The 23,037-nt window shown below is 43.3% G+C and overlaps 1 protein-coding gene across 1 annotated transcript; it reads right to left on the bottom strand.

Annotated features, from left to right (window-relative positions):
* Positions 1-10,358: 10,358 nt before the first annotated feature.
* On the bottom strand, positions 10,359-11,957 carry LOC133085304 (muscarinic acetylcholine receptor M5). The gene has a single exon (XM_061182289.1). The coding sequence runs from the start codon at positions 11,955-11,957 to the stop codon at positions 10,359-10,361; it is 1,599 nt and encodes a 532-aa protein (XP_061038272.1).
* Positions 11,958-23,037: the final 11,080 nt, after the last annotated feature.

Raw genomic sequence — 23,037 nt, 5'->3', positions numbered from 1 at the left:
ATGCTGAGGGGATTTTTCAAAATCTTGATAATCCCTTTAAAGCAAATTCTAATGAGCTGTGTACCACTCTGTGAAGTCTGAGAAAGGAAATGGACTTAAATACAGCAGAAGGAATTAGTTTCTTGTGAAGAGGAATTTCTTGGCATAGTAAACAAAATCGTGAGGTGCCAGTGACCGTGAGATTTACTTTTCTTGGCGTTGTTAAAAAATTGGGCAAAAGTCACCTCTTAGGATGGTTTATATATGCACCTACCTGATGGTCTCTCAAATTTCTTTCTATCCCCAAAAGTAAATTATTTTATTCCCAGAATGTGAGGAATGGTAGGATCAATACTTTATGAAGGAGAAAATGAGATATATTAACAAAATTGGGAAGTGGGGAGGGGCAGAGGAAAATCTAAACTCTGACAATGAGAGCCTTCCTTCCTTTAATGTACATCTGTTGAGCTGTCACCCAGCTTACCCCTGTAACTGGTTCTCCCCTGAGAAGGGGGTGCAAAGATGTTGTCCCCACAGCCATGTTTGTGCTGTGCGGCTCTGCTTTTATGGGCATCTCATCCAGGTTAGGCCAAAGGCTGTTCCTGGGGAATTTAAAATGAAAACTCAGGGACTAAACGAGTAGACTGCAACGTATAAACTTGCAAGATGTTCATGGCTCTTTATTCTACCATGTACACTACAGAAAAGGAGAAAACAGGTTCCAAGCTGAAGTGGAAGATGAAATCTGAGAACTGTACCTTCGTTCAAATCCTTTCCTGAGGTCGCTGCGTTCTTGCCCTTGCGTTCCACGGAGCACTGGTATATCCTCTAGTATAGAGTTTATGTGTTTTACTTAAGCTAGTTCCAGTAGGTGTCTATCACTTAACCCAGTGACCTAACTTATGCACTTATCCAGAACTGACCAAAATGATCTCCAACCTGCTGAAAGCCTTCTCTTTTTCCCTCAGTCAATGCAAAATTGGCTGTGTTGCCTCCATATCCATCTTGAATGAATGGGTCAGAAGGAACTTTCTAAGTTAAGGGAGAAATTGGGTGAATACATGTCCTGGCTCCGTCACTTACTAATTGTATGATCTTGGGAAAGAAACCTTTCTGAGCCTCAGTTTCATCATGAGTAAAATGGATCAAAGGTTCATCTGTAAAATGGGGGCAATATCTACTTCATAAGTAGAACTGTTTAGAACACTTTACATGTATTATCCCACTTAATATTAATACTAACCCTATTCATATACGTGCTCAGTGAAAGTTCATAATTATTAATATTCTTACCTTTCAGATGAGGAAACAGAGGTTAAAATTTTCCCAAGCTCACCAGCTGGTAACCTAGAGCAAGTCCTGTTAACTACTTCCCACAGTGCTTCTCTCACAAGCTAAACTAAAAAAACTAAACATTCACATACCCATGATCAACACATAGCCATACATCTATTCACTTGCCCACCCTCTGCCTATGGCTGTTGACATGATCTGGGGACTTGCCTCTCTCCTTCCAAACACTCCTCAGAAGGGGTGGTATAGTCAAGAGAACTATACCACCAAGTATAGTGGTTTGCCTTTGACTTCCAAGGCAAAGCAGTTCTAGTCCTAATGTCTGGTGCCTAGAGTTTCAGACACTGTAAACCTAAAGATCTTTCTAAAAGGCAAATCCGATGGGGTCGTTCCCTTATTAAAAACCCTTTGTAGACTCTCCATAGACTTCAAAATATGGGACCCTGACCATGGTCCCTCCAGATTCACTTCTTGCCACTTTGTTCCCACGTACATCTTGAATTTTCCTCATTTCCCCACTCTAAGTTCTATATGTTTGCTCACCTCTGGACCTTTTTGATTATTTCTTCCTCTCAACTCTCTACCCCACCCCCATCCCTTTCCCTTGTCTACCGCTTACATTTTCTTCAGGGCTTAGTGTAGAAATCACCTTTGACAAAAATCTTCCAGATGCCCCCAAGGCTTGGATAAGAGCCTCTTTTTTGTCCCCTTTCGTGCCTGTGCTTACACCATTATAGAATTTCATTTTATTGGATTACCTGTTTACTTCTCTGACTTTCCTCTCTGGACTCTAAGCTACCTGGGCTGTAAAGCACTAGTAATACAACAGTCCTGTTCTCAAGGAAGGGTGGGAAGAATCTTAATTTCTCCACTAAAACAGTTCTGGGGTGGCTGCCACATACAGCTTCATCATTTTTAGGGATCTCAACTCAAATCATTAGACAAAAATGGAGATCAGAGACTCGTGGTGAATTAAGCTTCTACTTCTCAGGGAAGCACAAAGATACTAACCATGCTAGAACAAAGCCCACAAAACCCAGGAACCTTACCTTGCAACCATCGCTTATCTCAGGTATGCACTTATCTATTTAGTAAAGACTACATTGTGAAGCACCTATACTCGTGAATGTGCCAAAGGCTATTAGGTGAGGAGACACAATGATGAGCAAAGTAGCATGAAGTCTGGCTTCAGAGCTTAGAGTTTAGTGGGAGAAATAGACATGAATAACCAAACACATAAATATTTGTAATGAAAACCTTGATAGGTGCTCCACGGGAAAAGTCCTGGGTGCTATAAAAGCTCATAACATGGGAATCTGGATGAGAGGGTAGAGGGCCAATGTAGGACCACTTTGCTGCGAAAGTGACCTGTGAGGTAAGACGAGAGACTACATAGGAATAAACTAGGCTGAGGCTGAGAAGAAGGGATGAGAGTGAGGAGCTTCCCAGTGTGAGCTGAGGTGGGAGGGAGGTCGGCCCCTGAAGGAACTGAGAAAAGCACATAGCTGGAGCACTGCTGGAAGAGGGGAGGGGAGAAGGCCTGGACAGGTAGGCAGAGGCCGCCTGGAGGCCTTGCAGGCCTGAACTCGCCTTATCTTCTCGAGGACACACCTCGCTCCTCTCAGGATAAATGGTAAGGGAAAATCCTGTGTATGGCGTTCCGTGGTCACCTGGCCTGACTGATTACTGATAAGCAGTCTCTAAACTAACTGGTATATGAAAATCACTGCCCCAAAGCCTAGAGTCTTCAGTAGAAACCTCAGGTACCCAAAAACTTTGAGATAATATGTTAATGGAAGAAAAACAAGCTTTGCCTTCCCGCCTGACTTGCTCTCTGGCCCAACCTCACGCCTTTAAATGATGTGGCCCAGCAGATGTCTGTGACATAAAGCAGCTTCTCTTTCCCTTCATCTTCTTTGGGGCTGGTGGGGATTGGTTGGGAAGGAAGTTCCTGCTCTTCCTCAAGGCGTCTCGAAGGACTCTGAGCCCCTGGTAGGCTCTCAGCCCTCCCACTCTGAACCAACTGCTGCTACCTTGAACTTGAGGCTCTTTTCCATCCTCACTGCCTCAAGTTTTATGTATGTAAATATGTGTGTGATTGTATGTATTTGATTTTGAAAGTGTCCTTGCAGAATCCTACTGACAACTTCTCCAATTTCTGCATTCCTACCTGACTTCTACCTTGAGAAGGGATTGGATTATGGACTAGGAAGGTTAGGCTGTATCCAGACAGGGCAAGACTCCTTTCTGAAAGGCCTGGGAACCACATTGGATAAAAAAGACCAGCGGATTGCTTGTGAGAGCTTCTAAGTGGAATGTTGGATATAATCCACATTCATCTTGTTACTCGTCACTCACTTTCTCTTTTCAATCATATAAGGGTTCTACCCTCTGCAGTTCAGATTTCGGTGCTAGTTTCCCCTTCTGCCAAAGAGCAGGGAACAAAAGAGGCCTAGAGAAGGGAAATGTTTGTGCTTGGGGAGGAGGAGAGCTGGAGGCCTCCAGCCATCACTGGAGTGACTCTCTTTGTACTGTTGTCCTGTCCCTCGTTCTGTTAGTCTGTGTTCTTGGGGGCCGGGACAGTGTCTTATTCCCCTCTGCAGTCACATGGTTCCCACAGAGATAAATAATTATCTGCTGAACAAATGAGTAACCAAACAAAGGAGTAATCAGGTTGCCTGGATGGTGGTTCTTGGATCTAAGAAGATGGTGAAGGAAAGAGGGTACAAAGATTTGGGGCATTTGGAGAAGGTGGCTTCAGTGAAAAGTAGAGGAAAAAAAACAAAAACAAAATGATTGTGAGTAAAAATGAAACAAGGGTTACTGATTTTTTTTTTTAACATTAAAAAAAAATAAATTTTAGTTTTGGCTGCGTTGGGTCCTCGTTGCTGTGCGTGGGCTTTTTCTAGTTGCGGCGAGCGGGGGTTACTCTTCGTTGTGGTGCGCAGGCTTCTCATTGCGGTGGCTTATCTTGTTGTGGAGCACAGGCTCTAGGTGCATGGGCTTCAGTAGTTGTGGCACGTGGGCTCAGCAGTTGTGGTTCATGGGCTCAGCAGTTGTGGTTCATGGGCTCTAGAGCACAGGCTCAGCAGTTGTGGCACACGGGCTTAGTTGCTCCATGGCATGTGGGATCTTCCCGGACCAGGGCTTGAACCTGTGTCCCCTGCATTAGCAGGCGGATTCTTAACCACTGCGCCACCAGGGAGGCCCCCGTTGTATAGGATTGGAATTGCACATGTCAATATGAACTCATTGTTTTTAGTAGGTATACACATGTACATATTTCTTAGTTCCATCCACTGAAAGGGTCTAATAGCAATGAATACATCCTGATTCTAGAACTGAGTCAGGTACCATTCTCTACTTAATGAAACCAGGGCTCCTTGAAGAAATGACTGATTCTTGGGTTGGGGTGGGGAGAGTGAAGATGAGCCTGGAATATCTTCTTGTACCAGAAAGTAAGGGAGTGCTCAAAAAATGTTTGAACTATGTCAAAGGGTCACAGGAATCATCTTGAAGGGGCTCTTACTGCTTAAATTTGTGACAATTTTAACATTGAAATAATGACAGTAATGGGTTTTAACCAATTATTATGAGTTTGTTAGTCTATAATAGTAATAAATAAGTAAATAAATAGATAATAAAGAGGGAACAAGTCTTCCTTACAGTGGAATGCCAACCACTTGGCAATCATCATAGGAATAACTTGATGAGAATAATAAAGAGAGGCTACAATTATTGAGTGAAAACCTGATGACCCATAGGACGTTTATAGAGGCTTAAAATCTCTTTCTCAAAATTATTAGTTGCAGAGGAAAAAATAGTAAATTTATAGTGGAGAAACGTGGCGGGGTGGATAGGAGGTACACTTTAACCAAACGATCCATGTTAGCATCACCGCTACTGGGATAAAACAGCATGTCTTGCTAATGTGATGCACTGAGGACACAATATCACATTTGTGACTTTCCTGCCCAAATCAAAACAAACAAACTGAATCTGATGTGAAACATCAGACAACAGCAAACTGATGGAAATTTTTTTTTTTTTTTAGACTAAGCCTTTAATTAATTAATTAATTAATTTTTTTGGGCTGTGTTGGGTCTTAGTTGCGGCATGCGGGATCTTTGTTGTGGCGCACGGGCTTCTCTCTAGTTGTGGCGCACAGGCTTCTCTCTACTTGTGGTGTGTAGGTTTTTTTCTCTTCTTTAGTTGTGGCGTGCATGCTCAAGGGCGCTTGAGCTCTGTAGTTGTGGCGTGTGGGCTCCAGAGCGTGTGGGCTCTGTAGTTTGCAGCACGGGAGCTCAGTAGTTGTGGTGCGAGGGCTTAGCTGCCCCGCGGCATGTGGGAACCTAGCTCCCCGACCAGGGATCGAACCCACGTCCCCTGCATTGGAAGGTGGATTCTTTACCACTGGACCACCAGGGAAGTCCCTGGAAATTCTTTTTTAAAAATTGGATTGAATGTACTCTAAAGAAATGACCATATCATAAAAGACAAAAGAAAGCTGAAGACCTCTTCCAAATTAAAAGAGTCCAAGAGACATGACAACTAAATGCAGTGTGTGGTCCTGGATTAGATCCTAACTGGAAAAGAAATTCTTATAATGAACATTGTTTGAACAACTGGTAAAAGTTGAGTATGGACTGTATTACATAATTATGTTTCACATAATAATATTACAGCAATGTTGAATTTCCTGATTTTGTATTTGTATTGTGGTAATGTAAGATAATTTCCTTGTTCTTAAGAAATACCCACTGGAGTATTTAGAGGTCAGTGGATGTGATGTCTGCAACTTACTCCAAATGGCTGAGAAAAAAAAAATGTGTACACACACACACACACACACAGCACAAATGTGGCAAAATGTTAACAACTGGGGAATGTGGGTGAAGGACATCAGAGTTCTCTGTACTATTATTGCAGCTTTTTTCTAAGTTTAAAATTATCCTTCCCCCCCCCAAAAAAGTTGTATGTTTTTAAATAATTTTTCTTCTGGTTCCTTTCTGGATGCTTAAAAAACGTATTTCCCTTCCTCCTCTCACTCCCAATCTGGGGCTTTTATTGGAAAGAATTTATATAATCTCAAACTTTACTGGTGATATGAGTGGGGGGAGATGGGAATTAGTATCACTTATAGTGGGAATGAAATGACTGGGGCACCAGCTCTTCGAGCAGTTGGAGAAGAAATGCTGCTGTTCTGGTTTGTTGCAGGGTCTGTATTGGCTAACGTGCCCCGGTTTGAGGTCTGCCTCACCTCCCTCGTCCTGGAGGGTGATGGGATCATTTTAGTCACAGGAATCTTGTCATCATTATTTCATCTTAATTTGGTCATTTGGTAACAGAGGAAAGGGGAAAATCACAAAGGTGGCAAGAGGGACACGTATCCACATTGTATAGCAACTCCTACCCCCTTAAAAGGCCAGGCGATGCGAATGTGTGTGGAATTTCTAACATAGATGGATCTGTCAAGCTCACTGAGACCATTTTCTTTCTTTTCTTTTTCAAATTTATTTAATTTATTCATTTTTGGCTGCATTGGGTCCTCGTTGCTGCATGGAGGCTTTCTCTAGTTGCGGCGAACGGGGGCTACTCTTGGTTGCGGTGCACGGGCTTCTCATTGCACTGGCTTCTCTTGTTGCAGAGCACGGGCTCTAGGCGCACGGGCTTCAGTAGTTGTGGCACATGGGCTCAGTAGTTGTGGCTTGCAGGCTCCATAGCACAGGCTCAGTAGTTGTGGCGCACGGGCTTTGTTGCTCCGCGGCATGTGGGATCTTCCTGGACCAGGGCTCGAACCCGTGTCCCCTGCACTGGCAGGCAGATGCTTAACCACTGTGCCACCAGGGAAGCCCGAGACCATTTTCTTATTTAAACACTTTGCGTTGGACTACTGTGTGGTTAAATTTCTTTAATATCTAGAACAATGCTAGTATGATACAGAAAAGCAGTCCAGTCCCCACATCCTTTGCTGTGATTCCAGTATTTACAGTAGACAGTGGGATTTTTCTCTCCAGAGATTAGGTACAGATTTCACAATGACAAAGAGCCAAACATCAGCATCACCCTCAAAAGACATTCACCAAAGGAGCAAAGCAGAGACCAGGAACGCTGACGAAATGCTTTAACCAAAAATTGTACTGAAAACAGATTCCTCGACAAGCCATCCAATTCACAGCAAGGAGAAACAAACCACAATATTAGCAACACAGCCGCGTCCAACAGGCAACTAATCAAAGCTGCACACAGTGTGCCACACACAGAGCTTTGGAGATGGGGCATAAGAAGGCCTAAGATCCAAAGTCAGTCCACACCCTACCCATCCACCCATCAGGCCCCTGTAGTTTACAGTTGGATCTGTTCATTCTGAGGACCCCACCAGAGGCCCTACTCTAAAGAAGTCTAGTTTCCCCTAGTAGTTTGGGGCATTCTTTTTGTCTTTGTCAAGGGGCATAGGTAGTCTGCATAACTGGTTGCCTCCCAAAGCCCGTGATGTAGGAGGCATAGGCCTCTCAATTAATTTCACAAAAGACAAAAAAGGCTTAGTTCTAGGCAGTTGTGGAGTGAGAAAAATGTGCCTCCACCAGCCCACCCCCTCAGTTCTGTGTTCTTTTGTTTGAATTAGGTTGTATCTCTCTCTACTGTGAACAGTGAGTGAGCTCAAAGTGCTATTCTCTTGGAGGGATTTTCACTTTTGTCAAAGCCTTAAACTAAAAAAATCAACTTTATCCAGAGCTTATGAAGCCACATCCTGTTGGCATCTTGTAGACCTGGGAGCCTCTGTCTTGGAGAATTGAGCCAGTTAATATTCTCTACCAAATTCTTGGTGGATGTCAACCTGCCCTTCATAAAGCCTCAGCAGCTACGTTGCTTCAAAGATGTTGCATCTCAACATCAAGTCCCTACAGGGCTGGAGAGGCCTGGGTTTCCACTTCCCTGAAGCGTCCTTGGTACTCTGTAGAAGAGGCCAATTCACTCTTCAGTGGAAAGCCTGAAACTCTCCTATACTCAAGTACGTACCGAATTCCCAGGACAACTAAACCAGCTATTTTTACATCCCCTTAGCAAACGAGGCTGAAAAAGAACTAGCCCACATTAGGTGAAAAGAAGTCCAGAGATTTTTATATACAACTGCAGATGTAATTAACAGGTTAAATAATGAGTTTCTGTCTGACAGGAGTGTTTCATCTTTAAAATCCTTGTTGTATGCTATACTGCTGCTTTCTTTGTGGACTGTTCATTAATTTTATGCATTATTGTATTGTTTTGATTTCTTGCACATTGGTTTATTTTCAGAATTATCAAAGAAACCTCTTAGATTTGGTTTGTTTATACACGCAGAGATTTCAATTAAAATTTGGTTTTTGGATAATCCTGATATTTAAATGTATGTTGATAACTTTTATTTTTATACATTATTGTGGCCTACATTTTGTTTTTAAAGAAAACATGGTCATTTTTAATGACCATAGCCAGCATTACTGGACCTCAACTGTATTTTTCTGGGCTTCTCATTTTTGTGAATTTGGAGAGGAATGACTAAGTCAGTCATTTCTTTTTTTTCTTTAATAAATTTATTTATTTATTTATGGCTGTGTTGGGTCTTCGTTGCTGCGCGCGGGCTTTCTCTAGTTGCGGTGAGCTGGGGCTACTCTTCGTTGCGGTGCGTGGGCTTCTCATTGTGGTGGTTTCTCTTGTTGCGGAGCACGGGCTCTAGGCGCACGGGCTCAGTAGTTGTGGCACGTGGGCTCAGTAGTTGTGGCTTGCGGACTCTAGAGCGCAGGCTCCGTAGATGTGGCGCACGGGCTTAGTTGCTCCGCGGCATGTGGGATCTTCCCGGACCAGGGCTCGAACCCGTGTCCCCTGCATTGGCAGGTGGATTCTTTACCACTGCACCACCAGGGAAGTCCAGTAAGTCATTTCTGAGCCATGATTTGGAGGACCTATTTTTTTTAAAAGAGCCTTTCCCCTGCTGTCCCTCTAAATAGCACTTCTGGCTGGAGACATCACAGTGACCTGCTTGTGCCTGGGTGTGAATTGGGGGTCTGGATGAGGGCCTGCAAAAGGGCCTGGAAGAAGTTCAAAAGCATGGAGTGAAACCAAATTTGTTTTGCACATTTTGCCTCAGGTTTGCCTTGTGAAGAGATTAGAAAGTAAGCCCTCTGAGAATAATTTAAGAGAACCATGATTAAACAGACTGGAGAAGGTCTTTACCCAGTGAAGAGCTGTCATACAATTAGTCTTCCTAAGGACAGAGCATAAATAAATGGGTTCAAAGGGCACAAACTACAATACATAATATTTGTTTACATAAAAGGAAAAAAATCCCCACTGGTAAAAACAAAATAACTGACTGTGGAGACCTGATCACCTTTATTAGCAGAATAGAGGCTTCTCTGTAGGACTGGGTGTGATCAGGTTCCAGTGTCCTTTCAGACCCAGGTCTCTGAGAGGAAGAGTGGTTCTGTGGGGACCGGCTTGGCCTCAGTGGGTACCAGGAATTGGCATCAGTTGTGAAAAGGAAGAGCAAGAGCTTTGCTCAGATGTAGGGACAGGAAAACATACCACAGTACGGAACACATAATAGCTGCATAATAAATACTGATCAGTTTATAAAGAAATAGAATCTTAGAAGCCAGTTGAATCTCACTCTTGTTAACAGGTGACACTGACTTACATTCTCCTGGTTCTCACTGAAATGAGACAACTTCAGAGACACATACATACTGCACAAAACTCTGTGACAGGTTTCCACCGGTCCTGCTGTTGCCCACAGAAGGTTGGACAGGAGCTGCCTCAGTTGTTGTTCACTGTGACCAAGTGCCCCTCCTTCTGTGAAGGGTCATGAGTCTGTCTCTTTGGTGGCAAACACTCCAGCAGCATCAGGCGACCCTGGTCATCGATAAGAATCATTCAATTTGGCAGCAACTGTGGCAGCTGTGACTCTTTCCTTTTGGCGACGGACCTCGAGGCTTTCCATGTCCTCAGGGACTCAAAAGGTCTTTTTGAAAAGTAAACCAGAATCAGCTCACCCATCCTCAGAGGACCTTGACCACGGTCATTCTTTTGAGGGGAGTCGTTACTTTTCAGGGGAGTTTGCTGTTCCCCTGCCAGTACAATTTCTCTTCCACTTTTTTCTTTTTCCATCGGCAGAGAAGCAGCATCTTAAAGGTCTTCCTGAAGGTTCTGTTGCAGAGGGCATAGCAAATGGGGTTGACAGTGCTATTGACGTAGCACAGCCAGTAGCCCAAGTGCCACAGGGTGACTGGGACACACTTGTCGCAGAAGGTGGAAACCAGGACCATGATGTTGTAAGGAGTCCACGTGATGATGAAAGCCAGGAGAATTGCACTCAGGGTCTGGGCTGCTTTCCTCTCTTTGACGAGGACCATCCTCTTTCGTTTGGTCATCTGATGGCTGAGGTTGGGATCAAGGCCTTTTGCCGAAGGGTCCTTGGACACCGGGAAGGAGCAGGGCATGATTTTCACCTTGCGACAGCCGTTGTTGGTATCCTGGGTCCCATCAGCTTTCACCACCAATCGGAACTTATAGGCCATGCACTTCTGACTCTTGGGTCGATGAGCAGCAGCTGGAGACAGGAAGTATTTTTGGGTGTCATAGTCATTTTTTTCAGTTTGAGCGTTCACAAAAGTTTCCTTGGTCTCTTCAGCACTGAATTCTTCCCTTGGGCTTTCCTTGGCCTGACTCTTGTAGACCACTTGAAAGACAGGGTCAGTGGTGGGCTTGTCTTCATCTTCTGAGGAGGGGTAGCTGCTGCAGGTGGTTTGCTGCTCGGCTTTGCCCCACTCAGTGCTCGGGCCAGTGGCTCGGGATGGCTTCGCAGTGACGGAGGTGCTCCTGCAGGAGGATGACCAGGAGGCTTGGTTCCTTTCCCTCTGGGCCAGTGTGGGCTGGGGGCAGCTAAAGCAGGACGTGAGCAGAGCCTCCTGAGCTGGCTTTCTCTTCTCAGTTTCAGCCACGCAGTCAGAGCCCTGGAGGTCGGCCAGGTCCTTGGTTCGCTTCTCTGTTTCCCGGTAGATTCGGCAGTAGAGGATTGTCATGACAGAAACAGGGATGTAGAATGCAGCGATGGCAGTGCCAAAAGTGATGGTGGGCTCCGAGAGGAACTGGATCTGGCACTCATCTGGTGGGACCGTCCGCTCCCCAACCAAGTACTGCCAGCAGAGGATCGCTGGGGCCCAGAGGATGAAGGAGATCAGCCAGGCCAAGCCAATCATGATGCCAGCCCTCTTTGGGGTACGCTTGGCCCGATACGTCAGGGGTCTTGTGATAGAAAAGTATCGGTCAAAACTGATCACCAGAAGGTTCATGACAGAAGCATTGCTGGCCACGTAGTCCAGTGCAAGCCAAAGGTCACAAGCCAGACTGCCGAGAGCCCAGTGTCCCATGAGGATGTAGGTAGTGTAGAGGTTCATGGAGAAGATCCCAATGATGAGATCTGCACAGGCTAAGCTGAGCAGGTAATAGTTGTTAACTGTCTTCAGCTGACTGTTGACTTTGAAAGAGATCATGACTAAGACGTTGCCCACGATGGTGATCAGGCTCACCACAGCTGTCACAGCTGCGATGGTGATGACTTCCCACAACCTGTGGCGTTCCAAAGGCTGGTGATTCACTGGGGTGCCATTGACGGTAGTAGCATTGTGGTAAGATTCCCCTTCCATCCTGGTGCAAGAGTTTACATTAGGAGTAAGTCTTAGGTTCTAGACTGTTCTCTTTTCGATCTCACTTCTTCTGGCCAGTTTCTGGAAGAGAGGGAAATACATTAGCTCCACTCACCAGCATGAATTTCTTTTCCACTCATTGTTTATAATTTCTAACAGAACATTAAATGTGGTCCCACACCTATTCAGAGCAAGATGCCGAAATCTCTAAAGTTTTGATAACACTTTTTATAAAGGCATCTCCTCCCTTTGCTTTTTATGATTACCAATGCCTGAGAGCCTTTCTTGTACATGAGGCTGCTGCCCTCTTGTGGTTTTAATGGGCAATTTTACAAAAAGGGCTGGGAAGATGACAAGGGCAAACAAAAAGAAAAGAATCAGATTGTTGGAAAGCAGTGAAGAGGGGAAAACAGGTGATGCTAAGTTATCTTAGACTATGGCCTTGAGGTCAGACCCTCTGTTTTTTAAGCTCCTGGCGATAAGTACCTATTTTGTCATTCACTTGGGAAAAAGACAAGTTGTACCTACTTTATAGTCCAACTTTATTGAGTTTAATTATAAATTCAGTTATTAAACATTATTGAGGCACTGTTGTGAGCCAAGGCTGTATTACACCACTTCTCCCTGACTTAATGCACACACTACCCATGAGTACCTAGTTTTCATCTAGAGGGTTTAAAAGTTGCCCCAGCTGCTGAAGATGATGACTCTCCCTCCATTTTTGGGCTATTTGCATTGTCACAAATGTTTTAAATTATCTTTTTTTCTGATTATAAAGTAATATGCTCCTTGTAAAAGTTCAAGCAATGTCAAAATGTATAACTTCGAAAGCGAAAGTTTCTTCTAATTCCATCTTGCCAGGGTAATCAATGCTAACAGGTGTATTTTGACAGCTTTTCCCTATGCATATACATGCTAACAAATATTTAAACACATTTTGTTTTAATGGGTGGATTTTTAATGTTTACACTCTAAATTTTGTTTTTTACTTAACAAATCATCATGGACATCTTTGGATCAGTACATCTTTTGGATCAAAGCTATCTTTTTTTCATTTTTAAAAAAAATTTATTTATTTATTTATTTTTGGCTGTGTTGGGTCTTCGTTTCTGTGCGAGGGCTTTCTCCAGTTGCGGCGAGCAGGGGCCACTCTTCATCGCGGTGCGCGGGCCTCTCACTGTCGCGGCCTCTCCCGTTTCGGAGCACAGGCTCCAAACGCGCAGGCTCAGTAGTTGTGGCTCGCGGGCTTAGTTGCTCCGCGGCATGTGGGATCTTCCCAGACCAGGGCTCGAACCCGTGTCCCCTGCATTGGCAGGCAGATTCTTAACCACTGCGCCACCAGGGAAGCCCCGTTTTTTTTTTCCTTTTAATGACTGTACATTATCCCACTTAATGGATGTACTATAATTTATTTAACCAACTGCCCATTGACAAATTCCAACTTTTAAAAATAAAATGAAAAATTTTCTTTTCTACATTAAAGATCTATGTACATGATAAAAAGCTTCAGTGGGTACAAAAGTGTAAATGGTAAAAGATAGGTTTCCCTCCCTCCTCTGACCTCCAATCTCCTAATCCCCCTTTTCCAGAGGTAACCACTGTTACCATGACTTATCTTTCCTTCCAGAGATATAATATGTGCATACAAATTATATGTGATGATATACGAAAAGTACCATTTTAATTACATTTCAGGTACCTTGACATGATGATAGATCGTGAAGGAGAAGAGTCTTTTTGATGACCCTCAAAGCACATCATATAGGCGATACCGGTTCTGCCTACTGGCCAGTTTTGACACTTCTTTGATCACAGTAATTGATATAAATAATTTGTGAAGGACTATAGATCTTCTTGGCTTTGTTTTATATTTTCAGCTGTATTTTTAGATGCTTTCCTAATACCTCCAATTCAGTGTGGAGTTGAATTGATGATATTGTCTTGTACCAGAAATCAGATTCTCCCAGCTTCCTGATCTTGCACCCTTCTCCTTCACATCCCAACGAATGCAGTCCAAATTAGCCGTGAAACATCCCTTTATGGGTCCCTTTCCATTCCTGCTGCTACCACCCTGGTTCAGCTTCCTGTTACCTTACACCGATAACTCCCTGGTGACATCAATGTCCAAATGACGGCAAAACAAAACCCCAGGATGCCAGGTCACTTGGCAGAGACTCCCTAGCACCTGAAAAGACCAAATTTGCTCTACACCCTGCAGTTCCCTGGACAAATTTCATCACAGACTGTTTCTAATAGTCAGATCTCAGTCATGCAGTGCAAGATAGGCCCTAAAGAAATTCCTTCCTTTTTCCTTCATTCCTCCTTTTCTTCCTTCCCCAATAAATATTTATTGAATGTCTTTCATGTGATACACTCTAACACTGTGGATACCATGCTGGGGATACCATTAGTGAGGATATAGATAAATAAACAGTAAATATCAGGGGCTGGTACTGCGTGCCATAGGGGCGCATGGGAAGGACATCTAACCCAGTCTGCTAGGGGCAGGGGCATTACCTGAGGAAAAGATGTTTCAGCTGAGACTTAAGCATGACTGGGCTTTAGCCAGGCAAAAGGGGTGTGTGTGTGGAGGGGTAGGGGGTTGAGGAAAGAGTGCCGCAGACGGAAGAGCTTGTTTGCAAGCCCAGAGGCAAGAGGAGGCATAAAGTTGGAGGAAGCCTGAGAAGTGACAGGTGAGACTGGAGAGGTTGAGGGGGTGGGTAGGAGGGACAGGAATGAACTTGAGAGTAAGTCCGCTTTTGGGGAGAAAAGTGTCAGCTATTTCCAGACTCCCCATCTGCTCTGAAAGTAGTCCCCACATCCAGCGTGTGGGAGCATTAGCCTGGAGAGAAGTAATAAAATGGACTGTTTGCTGATTTTTTCTAATCAAGTCTTCAAAATAAAAATAAATAGTGTTTTGGAGGGATTTAATTTTTCTACTTAATTGTATTAGAAGGTAGTGAGCAACTTATGAATGGTTCTGCATGTGTGGGTGTGCATGTTCTCCTGTGAACGCATGTGTATCACTGGGGGCTTATCCTTTCTGATCTGTTTTCTCATTTGCAAAATAAGGAAATTGGACTATGCAATCTAAGATACCTACTTTTTAAATTTTTGTTTATTACATAGTGTGATGGTTAATTTTAAGTGTCAACTTGGCCAGACTACAGTACCCAGCTGTTGGTCTAACACCTGAGTCTAGGTGTTGCTGTGAAGGCATTTTGTAGATGTGACTAACATTTCAATCAGTAGACTTTGGGTAAAGCAGATTATCCTCCATAACGTGGGTGGGACTCATCCAATCGGTTGAAATCCTTAAGGGAAAGGACTGAGGTCCCCAGAAGAAGGAATTCTGCCTCCAGATTGCCTTCAGACTCAAGACTACAGCATTAACTCCTGCTGGGATTTCCAGCCTGCTGGCCTGCACTGCACATTGCAGACTTGTTAGCCCTCACAATCCTTAAAAATTTCTCAAAAAGCTCTCTCTCTGTCTCTATCTCTCTATCTCTGTCTCTCTCTGATAAATAGAATACACTCTGATAAATGGAAAAGAAGATCATTTATAGTGGCAACATCATGTCATAATCACATAACTGAATCTGACATTGGGCATCTTCAGGTTCAAGACCTAGTTCCATTACTTACTGTATGACTTTGGACATGCTACTTAACCTCTTTTAATTCTCAGATTTTTAAACTTTAAAGTAGGGATACTAGGAGTCCTTACCTCATAGGATTGTGTTAAAGATTAAACAAGATTATCCGGGTAAGTGCTTTGCCTAGTGCCTGACACAGGGATTTGCTCATTACAGAGTAGCAAACCATCAAGAAGGACATCACAACGACTCTTCCTATTGGGGGAATGGGTCTGAGGCATGGTCTATTAAGGGACAAGGTGGAATAAAATGATGAGGTCATACTTTTGCAGCCTTGAGCTGACTGTTTTAGATGCTTCATGGTGCTAATGATACTTTTCCCTTTAGTTATTATAGTTGGTGCCCTAATTCTGAGGGCATAACCTCGTTTCCAGCCCCTCAAGCAGAGTAGCCTACAGTCCTCCTCAAGGTCTGCTTATTTGAATAGGACTATTTCAAGATTCTTGACTGAAAAAAAGTGGTTCCATAGTCAAATAAGTTGTGGAAATGCCATATATTATATAAAGCTCTCAGAGACTTGGAGGACACATGAGCCCAGTGAAGGCCGAGAAGTCCTGAGGTCAAGGACACTATTCAATTTGTTTTAACCCAGATGTGGCTTAGCATATCTAACCTTTTTCAGTGGAACATCTGTTAGTATCTTGTGGAATCCCACAAGATGGATCACGCTTGGGAAATGCAATTCAGTGGGAAACATACTGAACTAGGAGTGTGGAGATCTGAGTTCTCATTTCAGCTAAAATTTGTGGTTTGAGACAAATCTCTGGGCCTCAGTTTCCTCACATATAAAATTAAGAGATTGGCATTGGTGATTTATCCTTTAAGATGAGTTCAGGCTTTTCCTATAGACTCACAGTGGAAAACACTGGATGTTGTATTAATTTTAGACCTCAACTTTCCGCTATTCTCAACCAGGGAAATAGCAGTTATTTAGCTGCACCCTAAGTTAGTGTAGTGAAAGCAGCTCTCAGCTAATTTTCTTATCTGTTAAACAGGTATAACAATATCTGCTGTATCTACCTTACGGAGTTGTTTTGAGGACTCCCAAATGAGATAATGTAGGGAAACCACCAAGTCCTATTCTAATGGCAGTTTGGGGTTTTAATTATTATAAAATGAAGAGTTAGTCTAGGTAAGTAGATCTCACCACTGGCCACTTGTTAGAATCATCTGGGAGCTTTTGAAAAATACTAATGTCTGGGCCCCACCCCAGACCTGTTAATTCCGAATCAATGTAGGAGAGACTCAGGCTCATGTTGTTTTGAAATTCCTCAGGTGATTCTCACTTGCAGCCAGGGTGGAAAGCCAGTGCCTTCGCTAGATCCTTGCTACTCAAGGTGCGGTTGATAGAGGGGCAGTGTTGGCATCAGCTCAGAGCACGTTAGAACTGAAGGCTGACCAGGCTCAGTGCTTCTCAAAATGCTCATGATTACCTGGAGGATCTTGTTAAATTGCAGAAGGGCAGGGCTTGCAAGTCCACATTTCTCAAAACCTCTCAATGCTGCTGATTCATGAGCCATACTTTAAATAGCAAGGCTGAGGGTAATGGCTGAACTTCTTAGAAAAGGGGAACCATAGCTGACAATGTGCTGTTGAAAATGGAATTTTCCAACTGAAATGTCCAGTAACAATTCGGATCCCCCTCTGCCTTCCAAGGACAGTTGAGGGACTTCCCTGGTGGTCCAGTGGTTAAGACTCCGCACTTCCAATGCAGGGAGTGTGGGTTCGATCCCTGATCGGGGAAACTAACATCCCACATGCTGCGCGGCCAAAAAAAAAAAAAAAAAAAAAATTACTTAATCACAAGGACAGTTGAGTTCTTCTTATTTGAAATTAATACATATTTCCTTTCCAGCTTTGCTTCCCTCTATTCTTTCCTTTTTTTCCCCTGCCTCATTTTTGAGAGTGATTTTCCTGATTCCTAAACTGCTGGGAATGGACAGACTTTCCACAGACAGAGGCATCTGGGACATGAGGTAGGTTCCATGACTGAGGATTGATTTCTTTTTGTTCTGATAGCTGGATGATAGTCGAGGGTGAAAACTGAGTTTCAGGCATCTTAGTCTTCCATAATAAACTTTTTGAATCATTAGAATGTTTTTGACTGAAAGATTGTATTTATGGAGGGGAGACTCAATGTTTTTGTGTGTGTTATGGAGGCAAATGAAATAGAAGTGGTTATGGGGAGGAGTGAGAAGTCTTCGGAGTTCTTATTTGGTTACTCAAACTTTAAAAGTTTCCGTTTTTCACCATAGTGTTGAGAATATGTTTATTTCTAAGGTGCCTGCATCAGCAGAGAACAGATAATCATCCCTGGCTTATTTTCCACTACTGAACAGAAAACAAGAATCTCAGAGTAATAAAAGTGTCCTTGTTCCCAACCTTGGTAGATTGCTTCTTGCTTCTTTGTTGTCAATAAATTACAAATGGAGCAAAACAACATAAAAACCGAAAAAGGTAACACTGTGTACCAAATGAATTCCTTTCCTTGTGGAGTGGCCTTGATGACTTCTGGGGCTTTGCTTTTCTGAAACACCTTTTCTCTGAGAAGCTTTATGCCCAAACCACTCTTCACTCTTTCCATAGCAACCACAGTGGAAAACTTTAACAGCATCTACAATCCAGTGATATCAGGACACCATCATCACCAGCTCGTGTTGTTATGCAGACTATTCATGTGCCGCTCCTCCTCTCCTTCCTTTTCAAGGCTAAATCATAGAAAGTAAGCTTAGACACATGGTACCATCGGGTTAGATATCAGGAAGAACTTCCAATGACACAATGTGTGAGTAAGGGAGGTTCTGGACTTGTCTTTTTTGGTTTCTACCTTCAAGTAAGGTCTATCTAACCTTTGATTGATAGAACGGAATGCTGTCCAAAAACGTATGGTGATTAAGAAAGGACTCCTCGGCCACTCTCGCCTCCTGAGACAGACTGCATTCTGCCTATGGAAGTTGTATCTCTCTAAATAAACCTGCTTTCACGTAAAAGAAAAAAAAAGACGATGTTGCTGAAGCAATAGTATCTGGCACAGAATTTTAATCTGACATATTTTTAAAAATATGTCCTGTGTTCACCACTGTGCTAGGCTCTGCGGGGCATATAAGAGGGATATACAACAGGCCTTGAACTGAAGGAGTTAAACTTCTACAATTCTAAGAAAAAGAGTATATAAGAATTATTGAGCCTTTGCACCACATTTGTGCGACAGAGAAGTCTATTACCAAGGCCATCAAAGGATTGTATTTTCATTGTAGCCCAAGAAAACAGAGGTGGGTTGCTTTACATGAAGGCATACATTGGAGCCATTCAAAGCACGTGTTGTGACCCTCAGGCCTTGGAGTTGCCTAGGTGGGTTGTCTTCTGTTGGGGTTGGTCTTGTCTCCTTATCCCGAAGTACGGGGCAGATGTTATCATCTCTTTATGTGTGCCTGGACATGAAAAAGTCTGGGCGGTACCGCCACAAATGGATTTATGTGAGACTCTGGAAGTCCAGAAGCTCTTGACGGCGTTGTCTAAGTCTTCCTAACAGACTTGGAGGCATGGATCATATATTCATCTTTGAATTCCCAAGGATAGTGTGTCATTCTGGAAGCAAAAAGGGAATGTTTCAAGGAGGGGGGAGTGATCAACTGTATCAAATGAAGCTGATAAAACAAGAAGGATTAAGACCGAGACCTGACTAATGGATGTAGTTACATGGAGAACATAAGTCACGTTGGTAAAGTGGTGGGCATGAGAGCCCTGTGGGGTGAATTCAAGGCTGAATGGGAGGAGGAATGGGACAGTGCCATAGATGACTCTTCTGAGGAGCTTTGCTGTAGAAAGGAGTAGAGAAATGGGGCAGAAGCTGGATTAGAATGTGGGACCGAGTGTTTGTTTGTGTTTTTAAGAAAGGTGTAAATTGTAGCACGTTTGCAGCCTGATGTGAGCGATCCAGTCATTAGAAGAGAGAAACTGATGTGTAGGAGAGAGGAGAGGTAGTTGCTGGAGAGATGTCCTCCGGTAGGTGAGCAAGGATAGGACCCAGTGCCGTACTAAAGGCACTGACCTCGCACTGGAGCAGAGGCCTCTCTCAGGAACAGGAGAGGAGGAAAGGTATGTGTGTGCAGGCACAGGTAGGCTGGGAGTTGTAGTAATGGCAGTGGTGGAGAGTCTTTTCTGATTGTTCCCCTCTCTCTGTGAAACAGAAAGCGGGAGTGGGAGTGAGGATGGAGGGAGAGAGGAGAAGGGATCAGGTCATGAATTCTGTATGCTCGGAGTTTGTTCCGTTCATTTTTGGGAGTTCTCTACCCCTGACACCAGCTCTGGAAGCCAAAGCACCATTGTGAGCTGACAGGCGGTTCGCTTGCCCTCATCTTCCCCAGGTTACAGGCTGGGGAACCGGGCCTGAAAGAGTGACTCCTGTCAGACTCTCTCCCCCTTCAGCCAGAGAGCACCCCTCAATGGTGGATGCTGCTGTCCAAAACACAAAGTAAATAAACAGACATAAGAGACCTTATCAGTGTTTTCCAATTTGAATTGTTCATAGACTAAGCATCAGAAATCAACTAAACTGTAGAAAATCTGCCTGCCTATAAAGAGAAGAATCAGGAAGATGCTTTTTTTTCCCCATAAGAATTATATTTGCAAGGGCACAGTGCCTTTTTAAAACAATCCTATCATAACAGCTACTTTCTGACAAATACCATATGATTTCACTTATATGTGGCATCTAAAATATGGCACAAACGAACCTATCTACAAAACAGAAACAGACTTGTAGACACAGAGAACAGACTTGTGGTTGCCAAGGGAGATGGGGGGAGGGAGAGGGATGGACTGGGAGTTTGGGGTTGGTAGATGCAAACTATTACATTTAGAATGGATAAACAACAGGGAACTGTATAGCACAGGGAACTATATTCAGTATCCTGAGATAAACCATAATGGAAAAGAATATAAAAAAGAATGTCTATATGTGCATAACTGAGTCACTTTGCTGTACAGCAGAGATGGGCACAACATGGTAAATCAACTGTACTTCAATAAAAAAAAATTGAAAAAAAGAAGAAAAATAACATCTACTTTCATCAAACAGTGAGAGTTTATAAAATCTTGGACTAGGAATTAGGAGGTATTCTTGTGGTGTTTAAATGCCCAATACTACCTTGAGATGGTGATTCTCAAACTTGGGCACGCATCACGATCACCTGATGGGTTTGTGAAAGTCCTGATTGCTGGGCCTCATCCCCAGAGTTGCTGATTCTGGGGTGAGGCCTGAGAATTTGCATTTCTCATAAGTTCCCAGGTGATGCTATGCTGCTGGTCCACATTTTGAGAACTATTACCTTAAGGAATTGGCTTCATTTAAAAAAATTAGGTCACATGTATTTTTTGCATATATAAAATATGCAAAAAGTGCGGTTTATTTTCTTAGGAGTTACCTATGTAATTCAGGACTTTGTTTTAGATATCTCATGAATACTACCTAAGGGAAAACTGAATTTTTTATTCATGCAATGGCATATATTTAAAATCAGGACTATCATGTCAAAGCAGTTGCAGAAAATCCTCCTTCCCTTTGTTATTTATAAAACTAAAAGCTCTCTGTTGTTTTTTGGCTTTTTTTGCAATGCGGTAGGTACTTGTGTGCCATTTTCATCCTCGATGACAGACACTTTTCCCATGTGGATCAGAATCAAATGAGGAAAGCATTCTTTCTCAACATCCTGGTTAAAAGGATTTCTGTCAGTGATGTCCTCCAATTAGGAAGTGTTAGCAGGAGACCTTCAAATTCTCCATATCCTAAACACTCCTGGTTGAATTGAAAAAACCTTGAACTCATAGATGGGGAGGGCAGAGTAATGTAGTCCCTGGACTTCTGATGGCATCTGCAGCATAGACATAAGGGCACAGATTCTGAAACCAGCCTGACCGGGTATGAATCTCAGTTTTGTCACTCATTAGCTTGAGCAAATGATTGAACTCCTTTGTGACTCAGTTTTCTTATCTGTAAAATAGGAATAATAGTGTTTACTTCATAGAAATAGTAACGAAGATTAAATGAGTTAGTGTGTGTAAAGTGCTTGGAAATTGTGCCAGGCACAAAGTAAATGTTAAATAAATGTTACCTTTTACTATCCACAAACAAGCCTCTCTGTGCTCTAACGAAGTTGGCTTAATCTGAAACCCACTGATCTTATTTCCCCGACCAGGGATTGAACCCATGCCCTTGGCAGTGAAAGTGTGGACCCCTAATCACTGGACTGCCAGGGAATTCCTGTTCCCACCCCCCCCCCCGCCCCCCAACTGATCTTTTCAATGTCATAATTTTGGAGGCTTCTTGAGGGATAGTTATACAGTTAAATCCATTTTTGCTAGTGGTTCTCAGGCAGGGTAATTTTGCCCCTTGGGATAAATGTCTGGAGACATTTTTGGTTGTCATAACTGGGGGGAGGGAGGGTCGTCAGTGGGTAGCACCTAGTGGCTGGAGGCTGGGGATGCTGTTAAATTCTACAATGCTCAGGACAAGCCACCACCACCACAAAAAATTACCGAGTCCCAAATGTGCCGGAGTTGAGAAGCCCTGATTTGTGCTGTCTGGCGTGAGATTAATATGTGGATCTTCATCTTGGTGACAGCCTGAATCTGTGGTGTGTTGATAAATATTTAACAACCTGTTTCCACCCCCACTGACGGGGGTGGAAACAAAGTCCTGATTTGCAGAATTTTGCCAATTTCCGTGGTGTAGAAGTTCCCACCGTAACCTATTTCAAGCAACCAACTTTATGTCACTGCACGTAGAATTAGGAAGAGATAATGTACCCAACCATTACAGTTCCTGGTCACATAGGGGATGGGGGCTCAGGTTGTCCAAGGGGTTCTCCTGTTGGTTCCTTTATGGGGTGCAGAGAAAAGGATAAAATTCTTGTTATTACTCCCATCTGCTTGTTTAGTGTTTCTCTAGGGGTGGGATTATGAATTTGAGCATGAGGATGAATAACTTAATTCTGAGTGCCATTGACAGTGTTAATTTCACAAAAAAAGATAAGGTAAAAAAAAAAAAATAGGATGTGGAGGAATAAAAAATGGGAAAGGCTGGAGAAGAGTAGAGAGGGGAAAATTGATGTACTGTGTGAGAAGTGACAGTGTCTATTGACAAAAATGTTAACTATTAAGACAATGAATAGAGAAAAATATATAATAGAATACAGTGTTAAAAAAAAATACTATTATCCTGACACATCTCCTCTCCCAACCCTGTATTTCCTCTCTTGACTAATAGCATCATTAGCCACCTGGTCACTCAAGCAAGAAACCTGGGCATCACCCCTAACTTCTCACTCTGACCTCCCCACTTAGAATTGGACACGAAGTCCTATCAGTTCTCCCATCTCCTATCTGTCCCATTATCTTCCTTCTTAGCTCTCAATTTAGGCCCT

Source organism: Eubalaena glacialis, chromosome 2 (assembly GCF_028564815.1).
Source record: "Eubalaena glacialis isolate mEubGla1 chromosome 2, mEubGla1.1.hap2.+ XY, whole genome shotgun sequence".
Classification (NCBI taxonomy): domain Eukaryota; kingdom Metazoa; phylum Chordata; class Mammalia; order Artiodactyla; family Balaenidae; genus Eubalaena; species Eubalaena glacialis.
Note: the sequence above shows the minus strand (reverse complement) of the source record. Positions and strands in the feature narration are given on the sequence as shown.